Source organism: Natrix helvetica (genome assembly GCF_964273705.1).
Source record: "Natrix helvetica genome assembly, chromosome: 1".
In the NCBI taxonomy this organism is placed as follows: domain Eukaryota; kingdom Metazoa; phylum Chordata; class Lepidosauria; order Squamata; family Natricidae; genus Natrix; species Natrix helvetica.
Genome location: NC_138548.1, coordinates 346,143,105 through 346,170,884, shown reverse-complemented (window position 1 = coordinate 346,170,884; position 27,780 = coordinate 346,143,105). Strand labels below are relative to the sequence as shown.

The window sequence follows — 27,780 nt, the reverse complement described above, 5'->3', positions numbered from 1 at the left end:
TTTGTATAAGACAGTGTTTCTCAAACTTGGCAACTTTAAGAGCTCTTCAAGGATTTTCCAGTGAACCATGCTGGCTGGGGGATTCCAGGAATTGAAGTCCACCCATTTCCTTCCAACAATGAGATGTGCCGCCAATGTATGCTTTCTGTTTTGTGTATGTGCCTGTGTGTATTTATTTGCCCTCCAGTCATGTATCCTTCAGACATATTTGTCAGACAAAACCAGTGGTAGGTTTCAAATTTTTTTGGAACCTACTCTGTGGGTGTGGCCTCCTTTGTGGGAGTGGCTTGCCGGCCATGTGACTGGGTGGGAGTGGCTTGCCGGCCAAGTTCAGAGAACACCAAAGGACCCCACAGTTCTCTCCCTCCTTATCTTTTTCCTTTTTGTCCTTCGACTTCTCCTCCTCCTTTCCCCACAACCTCACTCCCTTCTAGCACTGATGACGTTACCTAGTTTGGTAATGAAATGTCTGTAAGAAAACCACCAAGCTCAGAAAGCAGCAAGGATCCCACTATCCCCCACCTCCTCTTTCTCCCTTTCTTTTTCCTTTTTGTCTCCTTTTCTGCTCCTTCCCTCCACAACCCCACCCCCTTCTAGCACTTCACCAGCTCAGGCGCGACCGGAGAAATTTCTCTTCTCAGAAATGTCTTCAGTGGAGCGGTGGCAGCCTGGCAGGCTGAGCCTGCGTCCCTTTCAGGAGCTCCATTGAGGAAACTTCTCCGGTCACGCCCGAGCTGGTGGAGTGCCGGCAAGCGCCGTCCCGTCACCAGGGAGACAGTGAGTGAGGTGAATCGCGTGGTTGCTCAGATCACACGGGCGTAGCCCGACCGGAGAAGTTTCTCTTCTCAGAAATGTCTCCTCGGGCTGTGCCCATGTGATCTGAGCAACCACGCGATTCACCTCACTCATTATCTCCCTGGCGACGGGACGGCGCTTGCCTGCGCTCCACCAGCTTGGGCGCAACCGGAGAAGTTTCCTCAACGGAGCTCCTAAAAGGGACGCAGGCTGCCACCGCTCCACTGAAGACATTTCTGAGAAGAGAAACTTCTTCGGTCACGCCCAAGCTGGTGGAGCGCAGGCAAGCACCGTCACGTGACAGGGGCGGGGCAGGAACTTACTTCCGGGTTCATTGACCAACGGGATCACGCGACCTGGTGCGATCCGGCAGGAACCCAACACTGGACAAAACTAACTCCAGATTCCATAATCAATTTGATCCAGTGCAACTTGGAGGCACAATGTTGGCTGATGTTCTCTATGCTCCAAATCTGGGAATTTTCTTGGAAAGCTCATTCCTGCAATGCTAATTTCTGCCCTCAGTTGCCACTGTCCAGCAAATAATAACTCCTTGTTCTTTTTGTAGGTTTCCAGTGCGAGGAGAAGGCTTCTGTGCATATCTAAATAGAAAAGGGGCTGGTAGCACCTTGTGTTCCATGGAGAAACTTTTTCTCTGCAGTCGGCCAGAAAGTTGTAGGAATACTGGATAACATAACCTCATCCAAAGAAGGAACTCTTGGCTTGACTAGTAATCATCGCCGAAGCACATGTTTGTAGTCGCTACTTACACATCCAGATTTGCTACTAGCCATATAGTTTTTAGTTGTAATCCTGATCCATCTTCAGATCCTATCTTAACAAAGCTATTCTGGTCCTTCTGGGGAATTTCACATTCCCATGTAACATCCATGTTCATTGTTGTGTTATGTTTTTATATGTGTAATAATTTCCTCTCTCTTTGTCATCATCTTCTAAAAAGGTGAGAATTACAGTACATCAGGACAGACAGCTGACTGAATAATGACATGTACTGTAAAAGATGCTCCGAAGTATAAGAGGCACCTAGCTTTTGGGAGGAAAACAAGAAAAAAAAATCTGCCTCTGCCGCCCAACAATTTGCCTCCTTGAAGCAAACAGTGAACAGCCTGTTTCAGTTTCAGCTTCAGCACAGCCTGATTAGCACAAGTAGCTGATTATTGGGCCTCCCCACAGTCAGCTGTTTCAGGCTGCAGGGATTTAGAATCAGAATGGGCGGAAAATGGGGCGCATGGAGGCTGAAAATGGGGCACCCAGAGGCCAAAAATGAGATGAGGAGGCTGAAAATGGGGTGCAAGGAGGCAGCAATAGGCAATGGCAATCCCTGAAGCCTGAAACAGAGGCCGATCCAACAGATAATCAGCTGCTTGTGCTAATCAGGCTATGCTGAAGCTGAAACTGAAACAGGCTGTTCACTGTTTGCTGCAAGGAGGCAAATTGCTGGGAGGCAGAGATTGAAGGGTGGGGGCTGGAGGGTGAGTGTGTGGGTGGTGCTACATTCAGTGTATAAGATGCATCCAAATTTTCACCCTCTTTTAGGGGAGGGGGAGTGTGTCTTATCCTCTGAAAAATATGGTATGCAAGAAATCAACCAAATTCAGAGAGTACCAGGTTATCTTTCTGTTATCTTTCTAATTAAGTAGCATAAAAACATCATAAGATGTGCTTAACCTTGTTGGCCTTTGCCAAAGTATTGAAATCCTCGCTGTTACCCTAAGCATTTGGGATGGTGTGGGGGAAGATGAGCTCTGCAACTATTGGTACTGCTAAATTAATAGTTTATCCTTGGACACAAGTAGATTGTTATGTTTGGGAGGGTTGTTTGTTTTTAATCCGATAAGCCACCCAAAGATGCTTAAATGCGGTACCACCCTTTTTTTTTGTGATAATACAAAATAGATGTAGGGGATGGTAAGAAAAGCAACCCAGAATGTATATTTTAACTTTTTATATGTAAAAACAAATATGTAAAAGTGATAAAGATAAATAAAAACAATAATTATGTAAATGTGTACCTGTAACTACATATAAGAGAATAAAAATAAAAAAACTTTTTTAAAAAAAGATGCTTAAAAAAAGATGGGCGGTTATATTAATGATAATGACACAATCTTGCAACAAAAATAATTTTCCATGTCTGACTGGAGAATTCTGGAACTTTAATTCTGCCCATCTTTAATTTGCCAAAATTGGAAAACACTTCTCTGGATGGATAATAAATAGAGCACATAAAAAGACTAGTCCATTGTTTTTTCCTCGGGATGCTTCAAGGAAGCTCCATTTTCATGGTAGACAAGAAGAAGGCTATTTAAACTATCCAGAACAATTTTGGCAAGTTTAAGATGGGCAGAATTCAACTTCCAAAATTCTCCAGCCAGAGATGGAAAATTATTTTTGTTGCAAGATTGTACCATTTATTTATTTATCTATCAAATTTGTGTAACTATACAATTTGGGATGAACACCCTTGGAATGGGGTGGGAGTAGGAATGGATTTCCAAAGGACAAAATTACAGACAACAGGAACCAGGAGAACTTCTTCAGGTGACCCTGAGGACACAGATAAATCTCCAAGTGCTTCAAAGACCCTCTAAAAGGATGCAAATGAATGACTAGCTGTCCGCAAGAAATATAAATCCTTCCAATCTCCACTGTCCTGTCAGAGCCGAAGAGGCTTCTTGGATGAGAAGCGAAACATCTTCAAAGAAAAAACAGGGAAGTCCAATTGCCTCCAGAAAAAGCACCTTTGGGACAACTATGACCTGGATGACTGAGCATCTCCACAGACTTTTAGTCAATATTGGTCTTGTTCTCTTTGTTTGAAATTCCTGTACTTTATTTTGCATTTTTTAATACATTTTTTAAAATAAAAGTGGGTTAACCCCAAGCCTAACCCTTTTCATGACTCTTTTCATATTTTGCCTAAATAGTTTCACCATTGAATTTCATTTTATTAGATAGTGCCCAATGTTCAAGTTTGTCAAGATCCTTCTGTATCTTTAGCCTATCTTCTGGAGTGTTGGCTATTCCTGCCAGCTTGGTGTCATCTGCAAATTTGATGACTTCCCCATTTATTCCCTCATCCAAATCATTGATGAAGATGTTGAAGACTACTGGGCCTAAAACAGAGCCTTGGGGTACTCCACTGCATACTTCCCTCCATGTAGATGCAGTTCCATTGAGGACTACACGTTGAGTGCGGTTGGTCAGCCAGTTACGAATCCATCTGGTGGTGATGCTGTCTAACCCACATTTTTCTATCTTATTAAGTAGAAGGTTGTGGTCTACTTTATCAAGTTCCTTACTGAAATTCAAGTAAATTACAAAGCTTCACTGGTCCACTAATTTAGTCACGTCATCAAAAAATGCAATAAAATTTGTCTAGCATGATCTGTTTTTTACAAACCCAAATTGGCTCCTGGCTATAACTTTGTTTGCCTCCAAGTGTTCCCAGATTGGTTGCTTGATTATCTTTTCTAGAATATTCCTAGGTACTGATTTCAGGCTGATTGGTCTTAGTTTCCTGGATCCATTTTCCCCCATTTTCGAAGATGGAAACCACCCTTTCCCAGTCCCCGAATAATTCCTAAATGCTCCAGGATCTTGGAAAGATATGGTTCAGTGGTTCTGAGATCACATCTGCCAGCTCTTTCAGGAGCTGAAGATTATAATCCATCTCAACCTGGTGATTTGAACTCATCTAGTGTATAGGTGTTCTCTTACCATTTTCTTGCATATTTTGACTTATATTTCTAACCTTTTATTGTACTGTTTTTGATAGTTTGAGTTGTTGTTTTTCTTTTTGTGAATCTTTGCCACTTTCATCTTGTAAGTCCCATCTATTTGAAATATGTCTATGACTTGGTTTTTTGATAATCCCAGTGTGTGTATTGTCATTACTGGTAGTTACATTTTCCTTTTCAGATGCTATCTTTTAAAATTCCATTAGATCATCTATTTTTTGTTGCTTGGATGTTTGAGCACTGTCTGTATGGAAGAGTTCATTCTTTGTCATTTTTTTTCTCTTTCTCATGCCTTAATCTTCTCTTGGCATTAATGTATATGCAATTTTTGGCCAGTTGTTTAGAGATTAGTCAAATACAGTTATCTATTGGACTCTAAATTAATTAACAGGAATAACAAAATAACACGAATAACAAAATAAAGGAAGGAGCCTTGGAGGTCTTCTAGTCCAGCCCCCAGCTCAATTATAGGTTTCAACAAACAGTGCAATTTCTACATCATGGGAATAACTGTAATTTCTCTCCATTCAACATCGGTCTGAGTCCAGCTGAAGAGCTCTGTCACTTGTGGAATTGAAACAAGCAGGAGCACTGAACCCCTGGCAGCAGCTGGAGGGTGTAGAATCACAAGACGACTGAGGACTAGAATCTCAGTGCTAGGGGGAGAGATTAGAGGATCTGGGTATGCTCTGCCTTACCTATTTGACTGACTTAAAGCCAAGGAAAAGACTAAATAAATAAATAAATATTATTAACATAAAAAACACTGTCATGAAGAATAAATTGAATTGAATATTTTATCTGGCCAAGTGTGTTTAGACGCACAAGGAATCTGTCTCTGGAGCAGAAGCTTTCAGCATACATGTCAAGTAACACAATAATGATAATCATACCAATAACAATAAAAAGGGAGCAAGAAAGGTACTAAGAAGGGTAAACAATAATGTTACAGCCACCCTTCATCAGTTAATATGCAAACATTAGACAGCACTGTGAGAATTACGTGTTCAGCAGAGTCATGGCATGAGGGAAAAAATACGTCTTTGTGTCTACTGGCAACCTGCAGTGCCCTATAGCAGCATCCTGAGGGGAGAAGTTGAAACAGTTTATGTCCACGATGTGAGGGGTCTGAAGAGATCTTCTCAGCCCTCCTTCTGACCTGTGCAATATATAGATTCTCCATGGAAGGCAAGCTGGTTGCAATTGTTGTTCTCTTTTTTTTTTGTCTGTCATGCAGGAGTTCCTGCTGGGTTTTTTTTTCTGGATTTGATGAAGGCTCAGTTGGGTTTAGCCACATGTTCTTTTGAAGATAGCAAAGTCTACCTTCTGGATAGAGAGGACCATTGGTTTGGAAGAAGGGTCAAAGGAGCCATCTACCTTAAAATTGAACAGCCCTCTTTTGACAGAGGGGGAGGGACCAAACACCACCTATCTCCTGCCTACAAGGCAGCCCTTTCAGCAGTTCCAAGAAGGTTCCACACCTATTTGCACTCTGAAACAAGAGACCCGGAGGGTGTAAATAAACTCCCAAGTGGCCTCAAGCGGGAGAGAAATGTCATCTTCAAAGAAATATGATCCTTCCAACCCCACCCACCACCATCCTGTCAGAACTAATCCCTCCGTAGCCCCCACCAACATGCCAGAACCAATGAAGCTTCTAGGATGAGAAGCAAAACATCTGCTTTCTCAAGGGAAAAAAATCCAGTCCAATTGCCTTTTGGAAAACCATCTTTGAGACAACCATGATCTGGATGGCTGAGAATCTCCACAGATAAATGATATTATAGGCTTCAGCAAACAGTGCCTTCCACATCTTGGGAATAGTAATAATTCCTCTCCATTCGGCATCAGTCCATGTGTCCCAGGCTGTTCCCCATTTGAGCAACTGGACTGATAAGAAAGCTGAGCCTATGGCAACAAGTGGAGGGTATAGAGTCAAAAGAAGTCTAGAAACTAAATGCTAATAAATGGAAGATCTTAGAATGCTAAGCCAAAGAAAAGACCAAATAAATAAATAAGAAAATATAATATAATCAGATTAAACATTGTCATGAAGAATAAAAGAAAAACAAATACAACAAAGAAAAGTTGGAGAAAATGATCTAGCATAGCTGAGACACTCCAAAGTAAAACCTAGCCCCCCCCAAAAAAAACATCTCCTGGCACCTAGTAGCTAGAAATATTCTGGCAAACTTCCAATGACAAAAATGAAAGTAGAAAGTAGAGGACTCTCCTCTCCACCCCCAGCACAGCTGATGAGTAGCAGGTATAACAGGACAGAGTGCAAATGTTCAGAAGAAACAGCCGCTGACTTGGAAGGAATGCAAGTTCTCTGAACAGGGGATTTAAAGGACACCTTCCCTCTGTTGGTATCTATGGTGAAGAATTTACCTTCCCGCTTCCCGCTTGGAAAGTGGACCTGAGTGAAGACTACATCCCAGGCTTCACTCCCAATTAACATATCTAACAATAACCTTAAGCTCTCCACAAGAATTTGAATTACTAACGGCCAAAACAAATTGGCGATAGATAAGAACCAATGGAATTCAAGGTGGGCTGGACTTAGATCTCTTGTGAATATGAAGGGACTCAAGACTAAGGATGCATTTGACTCCTCCCTCGGGCTCAGCCTGGTCATCTCTTACATCTCCTACATCACCCACTTCTTGACGCCTCTCCCCTTCCATGGGGTATTCTGTGCTGCTTTCCCCCTGTCCTGCCTTGTGTTTTCAAAGTCCAAGTTCTCGTGAGAATTTGGCAAAGGAAGAAGGAAAGCAGTTTCAAAGGAATCCACCTCTCCCTCATCTGATGGAGCTGGCAAACCAGGTGGTGGTTGCAGAAACTCAGAAACAACATTTAGAATGTCCCTCACCTACCTTGTTCATTGAATGCTAGATGTGGAAGGCCCATTGTATTGCTCCAACTCCTCCCAGAGCAATCCAGAGGGGTTGGTTAACCTCTTCCTTGACAGTTTTCTTGGGCAAAACGTGGCGGGGACTGGGAATTTGGTTGGCTGTGGCTTGTGGGGGAAGCACTGGTGAAACCAATGAATTAAACCAGGGGCACGAACATACCACGCATTTTCCCAGGCGCGATCTGCAACAGGATAGTCTTTTCAATGGATCAGATATGGAATGCCTTTGCCTCTTTTCCTAGAATCTTTCATTTCATATTCAGCTTCCGCCTCCACTATGCCTGGTGGTGGAGTGGGGGCAGTGGGATTGTACTGTGCTTTGGGAGGGGCATCTTTGCAGATTAATGTTCAGTGAAATACTGGGTGCAACTTCATTGATGGGGGCAATTGGAGTTGAAAGGCTACAGGGTTGATTTGATGGAGAACTTTGAATGGCCCCAAACATTTAGCATCTAACTTCTTGGAAGGTCTCGAAGTAGCTAAGAACTTGGTAGAAAGCCAAATCTCGTCTCCTGCTGCTATGAGTGGGCCTCCCACTGATGTGCATCTGCTGATTTCTTGTAAGTCTGTTTTGCTCGCTCGTGTTGGTGTTTCATTAGTTCTTGGGCAGCAGATTGCTCCCGTAAGAAATCAACTGCCCCTGGGACAGTTGAGTCCAGTGCAAAGTGCTCTTTAGAGTGTGTGCCATACGTGGTTTGAAAGGGTGTCATTGAAGTCAAATGCAACAAATTTTAAGAAAATTCTGCAAGTGGCAATAACAATGGCCAGTGGTCTTGGCTGTAATTGGAGTAGCACCTCAAATACTGTTGGAGGAATGGGTTAGTTTTTTCAGCTGCTCCATTGGTGACAGGGTGTTGAGCTGAGGAAAGGTTGACCTTGACATTTAGTAGCTGCAAAAGTACATTCCAAAATGTAAATTGGAATTGTATGCCTGTCTGAAACAAGGGTTAAGACCATGCTACGGCAGTGAAAACTGTGGTCTAGAAAAAGTTGGGCTGCGCCTTTGGCATTAGGCAATCCCTCGCAGGGTATGAAATGAGCCATATTGGTGAAAAGATCTACCCCTACCAGAATGGCAGTGAAGCCGTGGACTGGTATAAACCACGGATGAAATCCGGAAAGACTGCATGCTATGGGTGTGTAGGAGTTAGGTGGACGGGAGGTGTGGAGAGGGGGTAGTGGCTGCAAAAGCCCTGCAGGCTATTTAATGCAGGAGTTTGACTCACCTGCATCTTCGAAAAGAAGCCACATATTCTTTGATGTCTACTGCTGTCCTAGATGACCCAGTCTCTTCTATGCCCACCACGTGCCCTGTTGTTTGATATTCATGGCAAAGCTGCGATACCTCTTCCCTGCATGCGGGAGAGACTACGATTCTACCTCTGTGTTTCAGGGTTCCTTCCTCCATCGTGAACAGGTTTATATTATCTGCTGGGGTTTCCTTGAGGTCATTTATCTGGTCAGTAAGAAGTGGTCTAGTGATTGGTGTGTCTTTATCCTGGTAATTAAGCCCTAGTGAAGTTGGGCAGCTGCCAACCTCTCAGTGGTTGGTGGTGATTGTTGAAGCCGAAAATGGATCTAGAATTATTGTGATCCTCCAAAATAAAAGACAGCTCCCCCTCCCCCCCCCAACTATCTCCTGGCAGGAGAAGATCTTCTGGGAATATTTTGGATACTTTCAGTGAAAAATCTGAAAAGACAAAGTAGGAAATTCTCCATTCTCCCGGAGCAGCTGGTAGCAGGAGGAGAGCAGGAATGGCTGGGAGTGGAGCTGTGTCATCAGCCTAGAGCTTGTATATTTTCGTTAAGGGTCCAAAGTCCAACTCCTCTTGGTACCAATTTGTTGGCACCAATTTCATTAGTTGACTAGATTGTTTTGTATAGGCGGGCTGCAACCTAACGCCTGGTCCTGATTCTTTCCATCTGAGAGCCTGACAATTGTCACAGAGATAGCAGCTGACTTGGAAGAAAGGCAAACTGTCCAAATGGAGGCTTAAGGAAAGACACTTTCCCTTTGTCGGCACTGAAGACAAAGAATTGACCCTTCATTGCTTGAATGTTCTCTGGTGTGTGGCAGAAGTGATCTTGTGGAGGTACTTTGGGGATTCAGAAGGACTGTAAATAGGATCCTCAAAGCAAGGTAAGGGGGGAATTGGGGCTCTTATCATTCTGAGCCTCTCAATCTAGGATTCTTTGTCTCTCATGGTTTGGGGGGAGGGGGGGTATTAGTATTTGATATTTTAAAAATGCTGTATATCAGCCAGTCACACTGTTTCAGTTTTTTTTGGGGGGGGGGGGGATTAGACAAAGAAATAAGTAAAACTTGGACAACTCTATTAGGACGCAGCAGCTCAGTGGCTAAGATGCTGACCTTTTCGATCAGAAAGGGTGGCAGCTCTGCGGTTAAAATCCCTAGCTCCGCATAATGGAGTGAGCTCCCCTTAGTTGTCCCAGCTTCTGCCAACCCAGCAGTTCTACTTGTAAAAAATGCAAATAGAAAAATAGGAACCACCTTTGGAGGGAAGCTAACAGCGTCCTGTGCGCCTTCGGCATTTAGTCATGCCGGCCACATGACCATGGAGACGTCTTTGGACAGTGCTGGCTCTTCGGCTTTGAAATTGAGATGAGCACCGCCCCCTAGAGTCAGGAACGACTAGCACATATGTGCGAGGGGAACCTTTACCATTAACTCTACTAGCTAAATGATATTAAATAGGGAGTGAAGAGACTATAGAAAGAAAGATCTTTACCAAATTTAATTCTGAGTAGAAACAAAGCTGTTACTGAACAGAGCTCGGTTCAAGCCAGAAAACTAAGATAGCACGTGAAAATCATAATAAAAATCTTTTTTAAAAAAGAGGGAGCATAGCTTTGGGAGAAGAAGCGCTGGATTACCGTACGTGCTTCTGCGCACGCCATGTCGATCCATAGAACTGACTCCTCCTGCCTACAGACAGGTAAGCAGCATTAGCCCTGCCGGCTGCAATCCGGGTCCCGTCTGGTCAACCGGTGACCGGCAGGGAAAACAGCGAGCGGGCGGGCGGCCTAGTGGGAGGGACCAGCCTGGCCTCCAACGCTCCGTCCCGTAAAGCGGCGAACAGTAACGGAAGCGAGCCCCAGGCCGGCATCCCTGCCTCCTTCTTCCAAGAGCCGGCTTGGGGGACAGCCAGCCTCCCCCTCCACTGCGCCCTTCCTTCCACACGGAGCCTCTGCCGGCGGGGCACTTTCATTTTACCCCAGGCGCAACACCTCCTCGCCGCCGCTACTTCTACAGCGCCGAACGGTCCATTCCCCTCCCCCCAATCACACACACACACACCACGCTTGCCATGGCGCCAGGCGAGCGCGGCAAAGAAAAACCAGGGGGGATTCCCCACTGCCACTACTATTGCTGCTCCTTGCGAGCAATGTTCCCTCTAAGGTGCACGTGGCAAGAAAACACCGCGCAGCAGTTTGCAACTGCCGTGCAGTGATTTCTATTGCCACAGGCTCCGGAAGCTGGGGAGATCCTTTGCAGGCAGCTAGAACTGGCCACCCGCAAAGGACCTCCCCGGACTTGCTTGGATGAGCACGGGCGACTGACGGCAGTTGTGAAGCCCCAAAGCCCCTGCAGCCACCGGAATAACTGCTGCCACCTCCTCCTCCTCTAACAGCACTGCCGCATTTGGCGGCCGGCGCTACGGCTGAATTGAAACCGCCAAAGCTTCAGCCGACATCCCCGCGCGTGGCAGCGGCGCCTCCCCCTCCGCTCGGAGCACCTGAGCTGAGTCCCTCGTCACCCCTGCCCCCCCTCCTCCTCCTCCGCCGTGCTTTTGATAACAAGGCTTTCAAACATCCTTTCCATAGTCCTCACAATTTATATAAAATTTCATATTATCAATCTGGTGTATATATATATATATATGCATTATTATCATTGTTACTCATTTATTTGACTATAAGTATTATCACTCCATTTTAAACATAATACTCTAAATTTAACTAAATTTAACTTTAAAAAACAGGATTCTTATTTCCCCCCTGGTTTGATGAAACAAAGGCAAGGCAGTTTCTCTTTTTGAAAAGATAACCTTCACATAAAGCCAATTTAGGCCAACACTGAAGCCTTGGTGTGATTCCCATGTCACCTTGGTGTCTCCCATTTTCAAGGCAGTATTGTTTTACAGTATTATAACTATAGTTGTGATATTAGATTTTTGGACTTGGACATGACACTCTCACAAGTGTTGCCAGCTGCTTCTACTGGCAGGCTTGTTAGGCATTTAAGAGCAATGGGATTGAGATTGAGTTTGTGTCTCCCACAAATGTGAGAAGGATGTAGGCTATTGGCCCTCCAGATCCATTTGATTTCTTCTGTGGAGAAAGAAACCTGAAGGCCACACACATCAGACACCAGGGCTGGGCTCTGTGCTCCTCAGAGGTGCTCTTGGCTGCCTTCTTCTGTTGTTCCTTGTGGAGGGAAGGGGAGGGAGATGAGAGACGTTCAGGGTTATCTGTGGTGGGATCAGCAGGTGCAAGTCAAACCACAATCATGAACTATCAACAAGTGCAAACACATCTGCCTTGTCCAAACAAAAGCTCTACAGAGGTTTTGGGCTTCCCTTCCTAATTCCACTGCCTGATAGTTTTGTATGCCAGCTGGAGCATTCAAAGCCAGAAGGAGGCAGTTCTAAGATACAGAACACAAAAACATCATACAAATTATAGCCAGTCATTTGGGGTAAATATACAGACTCTTTCCATAAAGGGCAAATACTGGCATTAGTAGTGGTTCATCCTTTTCCTCTTCTGCCTTCCTGCCTGCCTGCCTGACGAAGTATGATATTGTGTGACTATAATCCTAAACAATGATATTGTGTGACTATAATCCTAAATAATAAAATCATGAACTTCATCCCTTTAATGTGTTCCTATTTTCTGCTTTGCAGCTCTCGTACGTAAGTGCACTGCACACGAGAAAATCATAACAGCTTTGGTGATCCTAGTGGTAGTTTTGATCATTGCTATAATTTCATTGGCTGGTAAGTAATGAGGCATTCCTATTTCAAGGTATTGGAAGTCATTTGGTCTTGCCTTTTTTCTGGGGCAGAGGGAGAGGGACCGGCCCAAGGACAACCGACTTTCATGGCTAAGGCAAAATTTGAACTCACCGTTTTAGGCCTTGTGCCTAAGACAAGACTAGAGCTCACGGTCTCCTGGTTTCTAGCTTGATCCCTTAACCACCACACCAAGCAGCATATCTAGCTTCTTGTAGTAGCTACTCTACTTTTATGTTTCTCCTAACATACTCCACTCTCATTTCCATATTTAGTTATTTAATTCATTTAGTGCTTCCCAAACATGGGTAAATTACCTAAACTTGAGTAAAAGTGGGCAACCCCAAGAAAGACATTTACATTGACTTGAAGTGTTTTACCTACCTTGGGTTAAAAAGACTTTCTGATAAACAATTTTGCGTAATGAAGGGAAAAAAATTGGGAAGCAATGGTTTAAACGTTTCACTTCCTTCATTATCAACCCTTATTACGTTCAGGAATTATCTTACATATTCATGTAAAATACTCTGTATTTTATCATACATTTTCTTTATATTGACAAATGTGCAGTGAACTTGCTGTTACATATTCATATTTATGTAAATGACTTATTGAAGAGTGAAATCTGGTCTTCTCCTGCCCTGTACAACATAAAACCACAATGAACTTCTCAAATTGATTGCATTAGCACCTTTCATACCATTTTAATTAGAAATTTGCCAGATACTTTCTTAGACTCACTTAACAAGCTAACTCTCTGGTAGATTCTGCACTTTGCTAGGTCTCCATAATACACTTTATCATACATTTTCTCTATGTTGACAAATATGCAATGAACTTGCTTTTACATATTCAGGATACAAATCTATAAAGTTATATAGATGTTTGCGTATATGGGTAATGCTCAGTTAGTGACCACTTGTTCAGCATCTGTTCCCAGTTATGGAAGCTCTGAATAAGGAGACTTATGACCAGTCCTTGAGGTTGTCGCCATCACAGCAGCCCCAAAGTGATATGATTGCAATTTGTTGCTTGGCAACTAGCATACATTTACAACAGGCACAGCATTCCACAGTTGCTGTTTGTGACCTTCATAGCCAGCTTCCGATTGAGTGTCGTGGTGGCCTACTGGTGAAGTTAATTGCCTCCCATTCGGAAGGGTGACAGTTCAATCCTAGGTAGCGGCAGGTATTTCTTTCCTTGGGCACAGAGAAAATAAAAATCTGCTGTGAACTCCACATGGCATCTGGAAGGGCATCCGGCCAGTAAATGCTCAGCTCTATCCAGTCACCCTGACTCTTCCCCAAATTATGGGATGAGAGTCGTAAAAGCGAACCCTACACTTCTGAGAACATGCTAGTAAGAAGAAGATAGCGAGCTTCTGATTAGCAACATCATTGGGAAGTGAGCCGGAAGTCACAAGTCACAGTCATGTAAAGTTGCACTTAAGAACTGATCATGATTTGCTTAAAAAGTGCAGCTGAAAGTGACAAATTAATTGCCGTCATAAATTGGCCACAATCACCTGATTTTTTCCACTTAGAATAGAATAGAATAGAACAGAACAGAATAGAATAGAATAGAACAGAATTCTTTATTGGCCAAGAGTTATTGGACACACAAGGAATTTGTCGTTGGTCCATATGCTCTCAGTGTACATAAAAAGACCAGATACATTTGTCAAGAATCAAAAGGTACAACACTTAATGATAGTCATAGGGTACAAATAAGCAATCAGGAAGCAATCAATATCAAGATGAATCGTAAGGATACATGTAACAAAGGTACAATCCTGCAATCATACGTGGGAGGAGATGGGTGATAGGAACGATAAGAAGACTTATAGCAGCGATGATGAACCTTTTTTGGCTCGCGTGCCATAAGTGGGGGGAGCATGGGGGGAGCATGTGTGGGCGTGCCGCACCCATAATGCAATGTGCTACCCCCCAATGCTCATGCACGCACTACAGGTGCTCCCCCCATTTTTTGCATGCTTTTTTCGCCCTCCCCAGGTTCCAGAGGTTTTATAGGAGCCTGGGGAGGGCGAAAACAGCCTCCCCCGCCCCCCCGGAAGCCCTCCGGAGGCTTCAGGGACCTTCAGGAGGGTTCCCTGAAGCCCCAGGAACCCTCAAAATGACCCTCCAAGCAAACTGGAAGTCCGTTCCCTAAATTCCGATTTGCCTGTAGGGCTGTTTTTTTGCGCTCCGGAGGCTTCAGGGAAGGTCATGAAGCCTCTGGAGCGCCTCCGGTAGGGGGGGAGGCTCTTTTCGCCCTCCCCAGGCTCCTATAAAGCCTCTGGAGCCTGGGGAGGGCGAAAAATGGCTTTAAAAAAGGGTGAACTCAGCTGGCCAACGCGCGCATGCTCGCTGGCCAGCTGACAGCAGCACCTCGCCTGCCCTGACAAATGGCTCTGCATGCCACCTGTGGCACGGGTTCCATAGGTTCGCCATCACTGACTTATAGTAATAGTAATGTAGCCTTAGTGAAGAGTTTGACAGTGTTGAGGGAATAACTGTTCTTGTGTCTAGTTGTTCTGGTGTGCAGTCCCCTATAGCAGTAATGGCACGCGGAGCCATTTGTCAGGGCACGCAAGGTTCACCCTTTTTTAAAGCCATTTTTGCCCCTCCCCAGGCTCTAGAGCTTTATAGGAGCCTGGGGAGGGCGAAAAGAGCCTCCCCCTTCGGAGGCCCTCCGGAGGTTTCATGAGCTTCCGTGAAGCCCCCGGGCGCAGAAAAACTGCCTTACAGGCAAAACGGAAGTTCGGGAACAGACTTCCAGTTTGCTCGGAGGGTTGTTTTGACCGCTCCAGAGGCTTCAGGGAAGCCTGAAGGTCCCTGGAGCCTCCGGAGGGCGTCCCAGGGGGGTGGAGTCTATTTTTGCTCCAATAAAGTCTCTGGAGCAAGGGGAGTGCAAAAAAAGCATGAAAAAATGGGGGAGGGGAAGCTTGTACTGCGCACATGCGCACTGGGGTGTCACGCATTTCATTATGGGTGCGGCACGCCCACACATGACCCCCCTGCACTCCCCCCACTTATGGCACGTGAGCCAAAAAAGGTTCGCCATCGCTGCCCTATAGCGTCATTTTGAGGGTAGGAGTTGAAGCAATTTAAGTGCAGGATGTGAGGGGTCTGTAGATATTTTCTCAGCCCACTTTTGGATTCATGCAGTGTACAGGTCCTCAATGGAAGGCAGGTTGGCAATAATTGTTTTTTCTGCAGTTCCGATTATCCTCTGAGATCTGTGTCTGACCTGCTAGGTTGCAGAACCGAACCAGACAGTTATAGAGGTGCAGATGACAGACTCAATAATTCCTCTGTAGAACAGAATCAGGAGCTCCTTGGGAAGTTTGAGCTTCCTGAGTTGGTGCACTTTGCATTATAGCAATGCAATTGCCCGTTCTAGTTGTGGTTGGTAAGTGAGGATTACCTCTATTCACAAGTGAATTCACTTGGTTTCCTTTTTTAAAAAAAACCCTGTCATTTCAGTTTAAGTGAGGTGGCTTAATATTAAGGATTCAGACTTTTCTCAGTATTGTAGTTAATTGTAGTTAATTGTGTTTTTTTTAGTTCCAGTTAAAAAAACAGAATCATGTCCGTCTTGTCCTCTCCTTGCAAGGCAAGGTTTTGCCTGTCCAGATTTCTGGGTTGGATACAACAGAAAATGTTTCTATATATCCAAAGAAGAAGGGAATTGGTCTCTCGGTTTAAAGACCTGTTCGTCACTTAATGCCTCCTTGGCTGTGATTGATACTCAGAAGGAATTGGTAAGAACTAAGGAGATAGCAAAAGTAATTGCAGAGTTGTCATGGCATTCACAAATGTAAAAAGCACTCCTATTACATTTACTATTATCATCTACAGCATATACTACTAAACTTCTCATTCTGTTAATCTGTTTGTATCCTCAAAAGTTAGCACCAATTATTGTACTGCAGCAAACGTTGAATCAATGTGCTTAAAATCTTCTAATTTACAGAATGCATAAACAATCTGGGGCCCATTACACCTGTGAACCAACATTTCTGTGATGACCAGTTCAGTTTTATTCCCAAATATATGTGGCCTTTGTAGTATCTCTCCAGTCACATGATTGTGATTTCCAATGCTCCCTGTCAGTTTCCCACAAGCAAAATCAACTAGTAATATTGCTTTTTTTTGGCAACCCATAATCATTTTGATAAATCTCTTTAACTAAATAAGTGTTGACATTATTGAAGTTCATTTGCCACTACAATTATTTTTCTATTTATGAAGTTCATTTGCCACTACAATTATTTTTCTATTTATGATATATACTCAGCTTAGCTCAGGGGTGTCTAACTCAAGGCCTACGGGTCGGATCTGGTCTGTGATGTGGTCGGATCGGGCCCACGGGGTCATCCTGGTCTACCCAATGCGAAGAGGAAACATGTGCCAGCAGTTTGGGGAGTGGCTGGCCACACCCACCCAATCAGCCACACCCACCCAGTCAGCCACGCCCACTCCCCCCACCCCAGGTCAACCACAGCCCTAATGTGGCCCTCAAATTGAGTTTGACAACCCTGGCTAAGATGATGAAGGGACCATGTAACAATTATGGGAATAAAAAATTGGTCAACATAAAATTTAATGTTCATTTTTGTCATATCAGACTCCATTATTTTTCTCTCAAAGGATGATCCAACATGTCACAGGGTTGTCTAGATATTTTTATTATTATTCTCTGTTCACAACAATGTGAAATCACAGCTTCTAGTTCTTTTGCTAGTGTTGACCTTCATATGCATTGAGTTCTTCCCAAGAACCTAGGGGTGTTGTAAAGTATCTGTATAATATATGAGCAGATGTGCAGATTTTCTAAGTGCCATCCAAGATTTTTGGGTATGGCATTCAGTGTCTGATAGCCACTGGGATCACCACAGCTGGTTTATGCCATAATCTTTCAATTTCAATTTTCAGATCTTGGTATTTTCTGATTCTTTGACTTCTATTCTACTACCTCTTGTTTTTGCCAGATCAATTATTCATACTTTCTTCTTTTCAACCGCAATAAAATCTAGTATGTTATGAACCAAGACCTTATCAGGCTGCATTTGGAAATCTCACAACATTTTAATCTGTTCATTATCAACTACTTTTTTAACTTGATGTTGTCACCGATTTTACATTACAGGCATATGATAATTATTACAGATGTTATTTTTGTTTCCAATGAATTGTATTAGAGTTTGTTATAATATAAAATACACATGAAAATAAAGATCAGAATAAAATGGAAAAGGGAATGCAAGATTAAAAAAAGAAAAGAAAAAAAGCAGTGGCTTCTTATTCCTTTCAATACAGTAAAATATTAAATAGAATTACAGCCTCAGCTTTTTCTTTGCATTTTTAGTAACTACAAGCCACTTCTATAATGACAAAATTAATCCAATCCTCAAAATGTAAAGCCAAAGTTTCTTTTTTCTCCCTTCTATTTCAAGCAGGAACTCCAGAAACAATTTGTAAATAGTAAAAAAAAAACCTGGATAAAGTCTTTGTTTAAAATATGTCTACCAAGTCCAGTCGTTTTTCCATCCATTTTTCCATTGTGGGAAATAACATATTTCCATTCATGCGTATTATATTTTCAATACTGTCAACATATATAATGGTAGTTTACGTTCAAATACGTTCCTTGTTTAACAATCCTAAAGCCACCGTGGCGCAGTGGTTAGAGTGCAGTACTGCAAGCTACGTCTGCTGATTGCCGGCTGCAAGGGGCAATTTGGCAAATTGAATCTCACCAGGCTCAAGGTTGACTCAGCCTTCTGTCCTTCCGAAGTGGGTAAAATGAGGACCCAGATTGTTTGGGGGGGAGGCAATATGCTGACTGTGTAAACTGCTTAGAGAGGGCTGTAAAAGCACCGTGAAGCAGTATATAAGTCTATGTGCTCTTGCTAAAGGGAAAAGTTATTTCAGTTTTATATCCTTTTTAAAAATCTTATTATGAGATTCAGCTTAATTGGCTCCCACCTTTGAGGTTGTTGCGGTTTGACGTTCATCATGTTTATTCTGAAATTTAATAAAGTCAAGTGTGGCTCATCCACAGTTTTGTAATCTTTGATTCCCTCCTGTGGTCAAAGAGCAGATCTTTTAAATAACACGCTTGCAGGTCTGAAGTTGTATCTTAGCCAATCAGGTTCAATCAAAATCAGAACCTTTCATTCTCCCACAACAAGCACCTCAGAGTCACAAGTATAAATTGCATTATCAAATAAAAATGGCTGATTGTATCATCTATTGCTTCTTCTGCCTCTTTGCACAACCTGCACTTTGAATCATTGGGTGATTTTTAAAAAAATTCTGGCCTTGATTGCATTAGTTCAAATTGGTTGTTTTTAAGCAGAGAAACTCAAGCCTTCAATTTCTTCCTTTTTAAATGCTCCATTTGTAAGTCATTGCCAGATTAAATATTTATCCACTTTAACTGATCTTTATAGATATTGGCCATATAATGCTTTTCTTGACTAGCATGCTGTTCTTTTTATTACATGATTTTGATATTCATGTCTTGTTTTCTGCCTATCCATAAATTCAAAATTTTAATTGTATCAATTCTTGTTCTTGGCCATCTTTTTTGTAATCAGTCAAAGCATGCTTAATTAATTTGACACTTTGACTTGAAGTAAAACTCTGCCTTGATTTCTGTAAGGCAAGTATAAACTATCAATATCAGTACAAGGATGAAATGCAGAATGAATTGTCAGTAGCTTTCTTGTTTTTGTGCCACAATTGTCCAATTCAGCTGCCGTATTTTTCGGAGTATAAGACGCACCTTTTTCCCTCAAAAAAGAGGCTGAAAATCTGGGTGCGTCTTATACACTAAATTTTTGCTTTCCGAAACCCCTCCCCCTTCACCAAAATGGCCATGCAGAGCTTTTAGGAGGCTTCCAGAGTCCTCCTGGGGGCTGAGGGGGGCCAAAATGAGTGAACAATGGGCCATTTTTTGCTCAATGCTCCCCCCCCCAGGAGCACTCTATAAGCCTCCTAAAGGCTATGCATGCCCTTTTTTTGAAAAATGTGTCTCTTCAAATTAATTTCTCTCTTCAAAATCTTGGTGCGTCTTATACTCCGAAAAATATGGTAATCTCCAGTGAATAATCCTAGCAGTGTATCATCTCACAGGTATGGCCTAGTTATAGGTTACTTTGATAGTGTTTCCACCTTCAATTTTGTCTTTAGCACTTTTTTCATTCCTTGGATGTATTTTTCACTAATCACATTTTAACTTGTCAATGCTTGGTGTTATTCAGGTGTAAAATATCCAGATACTTGTAGGCTTCACCTTGATGGCTCCTCTTGGTTTTGCCATTTGACTTTTCAATTCCATTACTATTTGTGGATTTACTCCAATTTACTTTTACTTTAATTTTATGATCTTGTACAAATAAAAATAATTTGACAAAAATGATATATTTTGGCATTCAATAGTCATGCAAAAATAAAAATTTATTTCCCCAATGTTAAATGAGGATTTTATTATATATTATTTCCTTTCTCCTAGGATTATTGGGTAAAACTTTTCCATCCGTTTCATTACTGGTTTGGTCTCTCAAGAGAGGTTAACCAGACCTGGAAGTGGTCCGATGGCACTGAGTTTAAAAACCAGTAAGTGTGTTTTATTTATTTGTTTGTTTGTTTATGGGACTTATAGAACTGCTTACCTTATTCAAGCATTTATATGCATCACATTTCATCTTGAGTGGCTGAAAGAATAATAAGAATCAATATAATTTTTGGCTACTCTTCTTTCCTCAAAATATAAGACACAGACAGGGAAGGGGGGTGGAGAAGAAAATTGATCAGACAATAGTATATACTGTAACATATGGTGATCCCTGCACTGCTGGCCAGCTGTGATATGCTGAGAAGTTCAGGATGGCTGAGATAATGCACCACTTCCAAGAGCAGATGTTTCTCCTGACAATTTTGATAGTTTTGTAAGAAGCCAAGACGGTCACGAAATTGCAGTTTTATTTCCCAAAAGACACTTTCTATAAGACAGTGTTTCTCAAACTTGGCAACTTTAAGAGCTCTTCAAGGATTTTCCAGTGAACCATGCTGGCGGGGGATTCCAGGAATTGAAGTCCACCCATCTCCTTCCAAGAATGAGATACGCCGCCAATGTATGCTTTCTGTTTTGTGTATGTGCCTGTGTGTATTTATTTGCCCTCCAGTCATGTATCCTTCAGACATGTTTGTCAGACAAAACTAACTCCAGATTCCATAATCAATTTGATCCAGTGCAACTTGGAGGGACAATGTTGGCTGATGTTCTCTATGCTCTAAATATGGGAATTTTCTTGGAAAGTTCATTCCTGCAATGCTAATTTCTGACCTCAGTTGCCACTGTCCAACAAATAATAACTCCTTGTTCTTTTTGCAGGTTTCCAGTGCGAGGAGAAGGCTTCTGTGCATATCTAAATGGAAAAGGGACTGATAGCACCTTGTGTTCCATTGAGAAACTTTTTCTCTGCAGCCGGCCAGAAAGTTGTAGGAATACTGGAGAACACAACCTCATCCAAAGAAGGAACTCTTAGCTTGACTAATATTCATTGCAGTAGCACATGTGTGTAGTCTCTCTGGTACATCCAAATTTAGTTGTAAATCCCGTCCAGAATCCTGCCACAATGTCATGTTTGCGAATGTGATTTATGACATCAGCCAGAGGGGAGGGGACACAGGGGTAAAGTTCAGATGCCATTAAGTGGGATTTAGTTTCAGCTCCACAAAAGTCCATGCCAAGATGTTAGTCCTAATAAATGAATGGTTTTTTTTTTAACTTTGTCTCGAGGCTCGTAAACTAATTAGGTCAGCTCTTGGGAACTTCCCAGAGAGCCGAAACTGACTTTTAAAAATCTATCAAGATTTCCTGGTTTCCTGAATTCCCCCCCCCCAATATTTGGGGTGCTTGGAGGGAAAATCAGGCAACAGGAGGCTGAGGAGAAAGACTGATTGCAGCTCTTCGGCTTTGAAATGGAGATGAGCACCACCCCCTAGAGTCAGGAACGACTAGCACATATGTGCGAGGGGAACCATTACCAATAATTCTACTAGCTAAATGATATTAAATAGGGAGTGAAGAGACTATAGAAAGAAATATCTTTACCAAATAGAATACTCTGAGTAGAAACAAAGCTGTTACTGAGCAGAACTCGGTTCAAGCCAGAAAAATAAGATAGCACATGGAAATCATAATAAAAATATTTTTTAAAAAGAGGGGACGTAGCTTTGAGAGAAGAAGCTTTGGATTACCGTACCGGCATTACCTGCCACCACACAGCAAAGGACCGAGTCCTTTCTCATTAAATAATTCACTAGCATGAATCAATTGCCTGAAGCCAAATGGTCACTTCACAAATTTGGCATGTCCAGGAGATGGAAGACTAAACATGGGCACCCTAGATCAGCATTTCTTAACCCTGAAAGCTTTAAGTAGTGTGGCTGGAGAATTCTGGGAATCCACCTATTTTAAAGTTGTAAGGTTGAGTTACTGCTATAGTTAGAGTTCTTTCTGTTATAGTTGTTGTTATAGTTGTTTCAAGGCTTTAACCTGCTTAGGTGAGAAGCCACTCTGAATCTGTTTATGCAGAGACTAATCTTTGGTAGAAGCAGCACCAGCTTTGTGTCCGATTACCGTCTTTCAGCATAGCAATCGTCAAGCGTGAGGAAATCAGAAAATCCAGGCACTTCAAATGAATGTAAAGGTTTATTAATCCTGGGCGTCGAATGAAGAGGCAGGACTCAGGATAGTGACTATAGCTCTCTATTGCAGGTTTGGTACATTATGCATGCTGGCTGTCAGATGGCTCCCTCTCTTAAAGGGAGCTGTCCGGCAGCCTAACCACTCAGGTTGCTCTATTTTCCCGCCAGTAGCTTCAGCCAATGAAATTAAACCTTCCCGCTTGGAAAGCAGACCTACATCCCTCCCTTCACATATCTAAAAACAACCTTAAGCTCTCTACAAGAATTTTAATTATTAATGGCGAAAACAAATTGACGGTAGACAAGAACCAATGGAATTCAAGGTGGGCTGGACCTAGCTCTCTTGTGAAGTGACTCAAGACTAAGGATGCATTTGACTCCTCCCTCGGGCTCAGCCTGGTCATCTCTTACATCTCCTACATCACCCACTTCTTGACGCCTCTCCCCTTCCATGGGGTATTCTGTGCTGCTTTCCCCCTCTCCTGCCTTGTGTTTTCAAAGTCCAAGTTCTCGTGAGAATTTGGCAAAGGCAGAAGGAAAGCAGTTTCAAAGGAATCCACCTCTCCCTCATCTGAAGATGCTGGCAAACCAGGTGGTGGTTGCAGAAACTCAGAAGCAACATTTAGAATGTCCCTCACCTACCTTGTTCATTGAAGGCCAGATGTGGAAGGCCCATTGTATTGCTCCAACTCCTCCCAGAGCAATCCAGAGGGGCTGGTTAATAAAGGTGGACGGGAGGTGGGGGGGTAGTGGCTGCAAAAGCCCTGCAGGCTATTTAATGCAGGAGTTTGCCTCACCTGCATCTTCAAAAAGAAGCCACATATTCTTTGATGTCTGCTGCTGTCCTAGACGACCTAAAATCTCTTCTATGTCCCCCATGTGCCCTGTTTTTTGATATTCATGGCAAAGCTGCGATACCCCTTCCCTGCATGCGGGAGGGACCACGATTCTACCTCTGTGTTTCAGGGTTCCTTCCTCCATCGTGAACAGGGTTATATTATCTGCTGGGGTTTCCTTGAGGTCATTTATCCCGGTCAGTGAGAAGCGGTCTAGTGATTGGTGTGTCTTTATCCTGGTAATTAAGCCCTAGTGAAGTTGGGCAGCTGCCAACCTCTCAGTGGTTGGTGGTGATTGTTGAAGCCGAAAATGGATCTAGAATTATTGTGATCCTCCAAAATAAAAGACAGCTCCCCCTCCTCCCCAACTATCTCCTGGCAGGAGAAGATCTTCTGGGAATATTTTGGAAACTTTCAGTGAAAAATCTGAAAAGACAAAATAGGAAATTCTCCATTCTCCGGGAGCAGCTGGTAGCAGGAGGAGAACAGGAATGGCTGGGAGTGGAGCTGTGTCATCAGCCTAGAGCTTGTATATTTATGTTAAGGGTCCAAAGTCCAACTCCTCTTGGCGCCAATTTGTTGGCGCCAATTTCATACTGAACATTAGTTGACTAGATTGTTTTGTATAGGCAGGCTGCAACCTAACGCCTGGTCCTGATTCTTTCCATCTGGGAGCCTGACAATTGTCACAGAGACATAGCAGCTGACTTGGAAGAAAGGCAAACTGTCCAAATGGAGGTGTAAGGAAAGACACTTTCCCTTTGTCGGCACTGATGACAAAGAATTGACCCTTCGTTGCTTGAATGTTCCCTGGCGTGTGGCAGAAGTGATCTTGTGGAGGTACTTTGGGGATTCAGAAGGACTGTAAATAGGATCCTCAAAGCAAGGTAAGGGGGGAATTTGGGCTCTTATCATTCTGAGCCTCTCAATCTAGGATTCTTTGTTTCTCATGGTTTGGGGGAGGGGAGTGTATTAGTATTTTTTTTTTTTGGAAAATTTTTTATTGTTTTAATTAAAAGAAAAACACACACAAAAAAAACATTCTTCATTACATCTTGTAGAAAACATGTCGATTGGTTCCAAATATATTTTGTGCATTACTATACATCCTTCATATTTTTAATTTTCATTTTAAAATTGAAAATCTTTATGTATTTTGCCATCAATATACCATCATTCTCATTTAGCTATAATTATTGAAACATGCTTTTATCTGGAATCATTTGTATTTAAAGACACTACCACCTACTGGCATTCATTAGCTATTCCTATAAACCTCCAATAATTACCCTTTTATAGCATATTCCCTTTTTTTTCCAACTCACTATTTAAGGCTTATATCTGATTGTTTTTACCAATGCCAAGACATGTAAAAATCATTAAACATTATCCATTAACATTTCCTTATTATTATAGTTATCTAAAGAAATATTTTTTTTGCCATTTATATCACATCTCCCCTCCGACCCAAGAAAAATTACATCTTTATAATAAAATCTAGACAAAGGTTTGTTAGTAAAGTTTACAAATGCCCAAGAGAAATTACATCTTTATAACAAAGTCTAAACAAAAGTGCATTAGTGAAATTGATAAATCTTTTCCCTAGGTCCCAATTTACAGTTTATATCCAAATTATTTTTACTAATTGAGATTATTATTCCATTATTATTATCATAATGAGTTATTAATTAACGAATAAACATTTTAAAGAAAACATTCTAAAAGTGTCTAGAAAATCCTACTTATTAATCACCAAAGGTTAACTAAATTTTAAGTTATCAACCTTCATTATCAACCTGTGTCTTTCCAGTAACAAAACAATCTTATCTCTTTAGCTAATTGTTGCGTCAATTCTCTTATGAACTTCTTTTTTAAAACTTCTCTCTGCACTTTTTTGCTTGAAAGATCCCTCATATAGTCTTGTTGCCCTTGAACTAGTATTAAAATTAGCATGTCTTTGATTATCAGATGTTCCAAAGCTGTTTCTCTTCTTAATTCTATCATCAAAACCATATCTTGACAGGAGGGGTAGAGCTCCAGATCATCAAGTATATAATAATAATCAGATTCACCTTTCCATGTTCCCTCCTTTCCACTTTCACTCATAGGTGCTCCATTATTAGGTTCATCTGTTATCTTGTCTTTATCTTCTATATCTTCACTCTCTTCTTTAATTTTTGAGGCTCCAGTCCCTTCATCTTTTATTGAGCCAGACAATAATCTATCCAACTTCTTATCAAATCTCTCAAATCATTCCAATATCTTTAGAATTCCATCCAAAAAATCCTGGTAACTTAGGGTTTCTTCATCTGTATATAAATATATATTTCCCAGAAGAGAAGAAAAAGTTTAGAATCCACTGCCACTCTCGCCTTCAATGTCTCTTTTATGTATAAAAATATTTTTGTTTTGAATTTGCTTAAACATAAGATCCTTGTAATTTTTTCAAAAAAGTGAGGGTTCTATCTTTTCTTTCCCTTCCCTTGTCCAAAATATTCCACAAAGACACCTGCAAGAGAACAGTCTGTGTCCTTGAGTCGTTATCAGTCTCTACAGACAAGCTGCAAACCCTCTAGTTACAACGTCAACAGAATCAGAGAAAATAGAGCAAAGGATCGTATCAAACTTAAGGAAAGCAAAAATCTTTAAGTGTCTTTAATAAAATTTAATAATTATTATTTTATTATGGAAGGGCATCCGGCCAGTAAATGCTCAGTTCTATCCAGTCACGCTGACTCTACCCCAAATTAATTATGGGATGAGAGTCGTAAAAGCGGACACTACACTTCAGAGAATATGGTAGGAAGAAGAAGATAGCAAGCTTCTGATTAGCAATATCATTGGGAAGTGAGCCAGAAGTCGCAAGTTGCAGTCATGTAAAGTTGTACTTAAGAACTGATCATGATTTGCTTAAAAACTGCAGCTGAAACTGACAAATTAATTTCCATCATAAATTGGCCACAATCATGTGATTCTCCCCACCCCCCCCCACTTAAAATAGAATTGAATAGAACATAATCTTTAAGCAATCAGGAAACAATCAAGATCAATATAAATTGTAAGGTGTTGCCTACCCAGATTTCTGGGTTGGATACAACAGAAAATGTTTCTATACATCAAAAGAAGAAGGGAATTGGTCTCTCGGTTTAGAGATCTGTTCTTCACTTAGTGCCTCCTCAGCTGTGATTGATACACAGAATGAATTGGTAAGGAATAAGGAGACATCGTAAGTAATTGCAGAGTTGTCCTGGCATTCACAAATGTAAAAAGCAGCCCTATTACATTTACTATTATCATCTACAGCATATACTACTAAACTTCTCATTCTGTTAATCTGTTTGTATCCTCAAGTTAGCACCAATTATTGTACTGCAGCAAACTTTGAATCAATGTGCTTAAAATCTTCTAATTTACAGAATGCATAAACAATCTGGGGCCCATTACACCTGTGAACCAACATTTCTATGATGACCAGTTCAGTTTACTTCGCAATTATATGTGGCCTTTGTAACATCTCTCCACTCACATTGTGATTTCCAATGCTCCTTGTCAGTTTCCCACAAGCAAAATCAAAGGGGAAGTCAGCAGACAGTTGTTCCCACTAATATAGCTTTTTTCCCAACCCATAATCATTTTGATAAATCTCTTTAACTAAATAAGTATCGACATTATCGAAGTCCATTTGCTACTACAGTTATTTTTCTATTTATGAAGTTCATTTGTCACTACAATTATTTTTCTATTTATGATATATACTCAGCTTAGATCAGGGGTGTCAAACTCAAGGCCCGCGGGCCGGATCTGAAACATGCCAGCAGTTTGGGGAGTGGCTAGCCATGCCCACCCAATCAGCCACACCCACCTGCCCCCCCCAAGGTCAATCACAGCCCTGATGTGGCCCTCAAATTGAGTTTGACACCCCTGGCTAAGATGATGAAGGGACCATCTAAGAATTATGGGAATAAAAAATTGGTCAACCTAAAATTTAATGTTCATTTTTGTCATATCAGACTGGTTTATGCCATAATCTTTCAATTTCAATTTTCAGATCTTGGTACTTTCTGATCTTCTCCGATTCTTTGCCTTCTATTCTACTACCTCTTGTTGTTGCCAGATCAATTATTCATACTTTCTTCTTTTCAACCACAATTAGATCTAGTATGTTATGAACCAAGACCTTATCAGGCCTGCATTTGGAAATCTCACAATATTTTAATCTGCTCATTTTCAACTACTTTTTTAACTTGATGTTGTCACCAATTTTACATTACTGGCATATGATAATTATTACAGATGTTATTTTTGTTTGCAATAAAATGTATTAGAGTTTGTTATAATATAAAAAACATGAAAATAAAGATCTTTTTTGTAATCAGTCAAAGCATGCTTAATTAATTTGACACTTTGACTTGAAGTAAAACTCTGCCTTGATTTCTGTAAGGCAAGTATAAACTATCAACATCAGTACAAGGATGTAATGCAGAATGAATTATCAGTAGCTTTCTTGTTTTTGGTCCAAACTATCCAGTTCAGCTAATGTCCAGTTAACAATTCCAGCAGTGTATCATCTCACAGGTATGGCCCAGGTATAGGTGACTTTGATAGTGTTTCCATCTTCTTTAGCACTTTTTTTCATTCCTTGGATGTATTTTTCACTAGTCACATTTTAACTTGTCAATGCTTGGTGTTATATAGGTATAAAATATCCAGATATTT

The 27,780-nt window shown here is 41.7% G+C and overlaps 2 protein-coding genes across 4 annotated transcripts in view; both read left to right on the top strand.

Annotated features, from left to right (window-relative positions):
- LOC309396408 (C-type lectin domain family 2 member B-like) overlaps positions 1–27,780 on the top strand; it is a 71,956-nt gene that overhangs the window by 10,546 nt on the left and 33,630 nt on the right. For both annotated transcript variants that reach the window (XM_081961514.1, XM_081961513.1), the window contains one exon: positions 1,364–2,008. In XM_081961514.1, the coding sequence (XP_081817640.1) occupies positions 1,364–1,405 (42 nt within the window). In that variant the 3' untranslated portion in view covers positions 1,406–2,008. Of the gene's footprint in view, positions 1–1,363 lie in introns of those variants that run through there.
- Positions 10,242–21,287, top strand: LOC309396471 (C-type lectin domain family 2 member D-like). 2 transcript variants are annotated; one of them, XM_081961631.1, is made up of 5 exons: positions 10,242–10,427; positions 12,399–12,491; positions 16,079–16,269; positions 20,028–20,131; positions 20,910–21,287. In XM_081961631.1, exons 1-5 carry the CDS (start codon positions 10,388–10,390, stop codon positions 21,061–21,063), a joined length of 582 nt encoding a protein of 193 aa, XP_081817757.1. In that variant the 5' UTR covers positions 10,242–10,387; the 3' UTR covers positions 21,064–21,287. The 2 variants fall into 2 exon arrangements, with proteins under 2 accessions (XP_081817757.1, XP_081817756.1); XM_081961630.1 differs by having other exon boundaries at positions 16,073–16,269.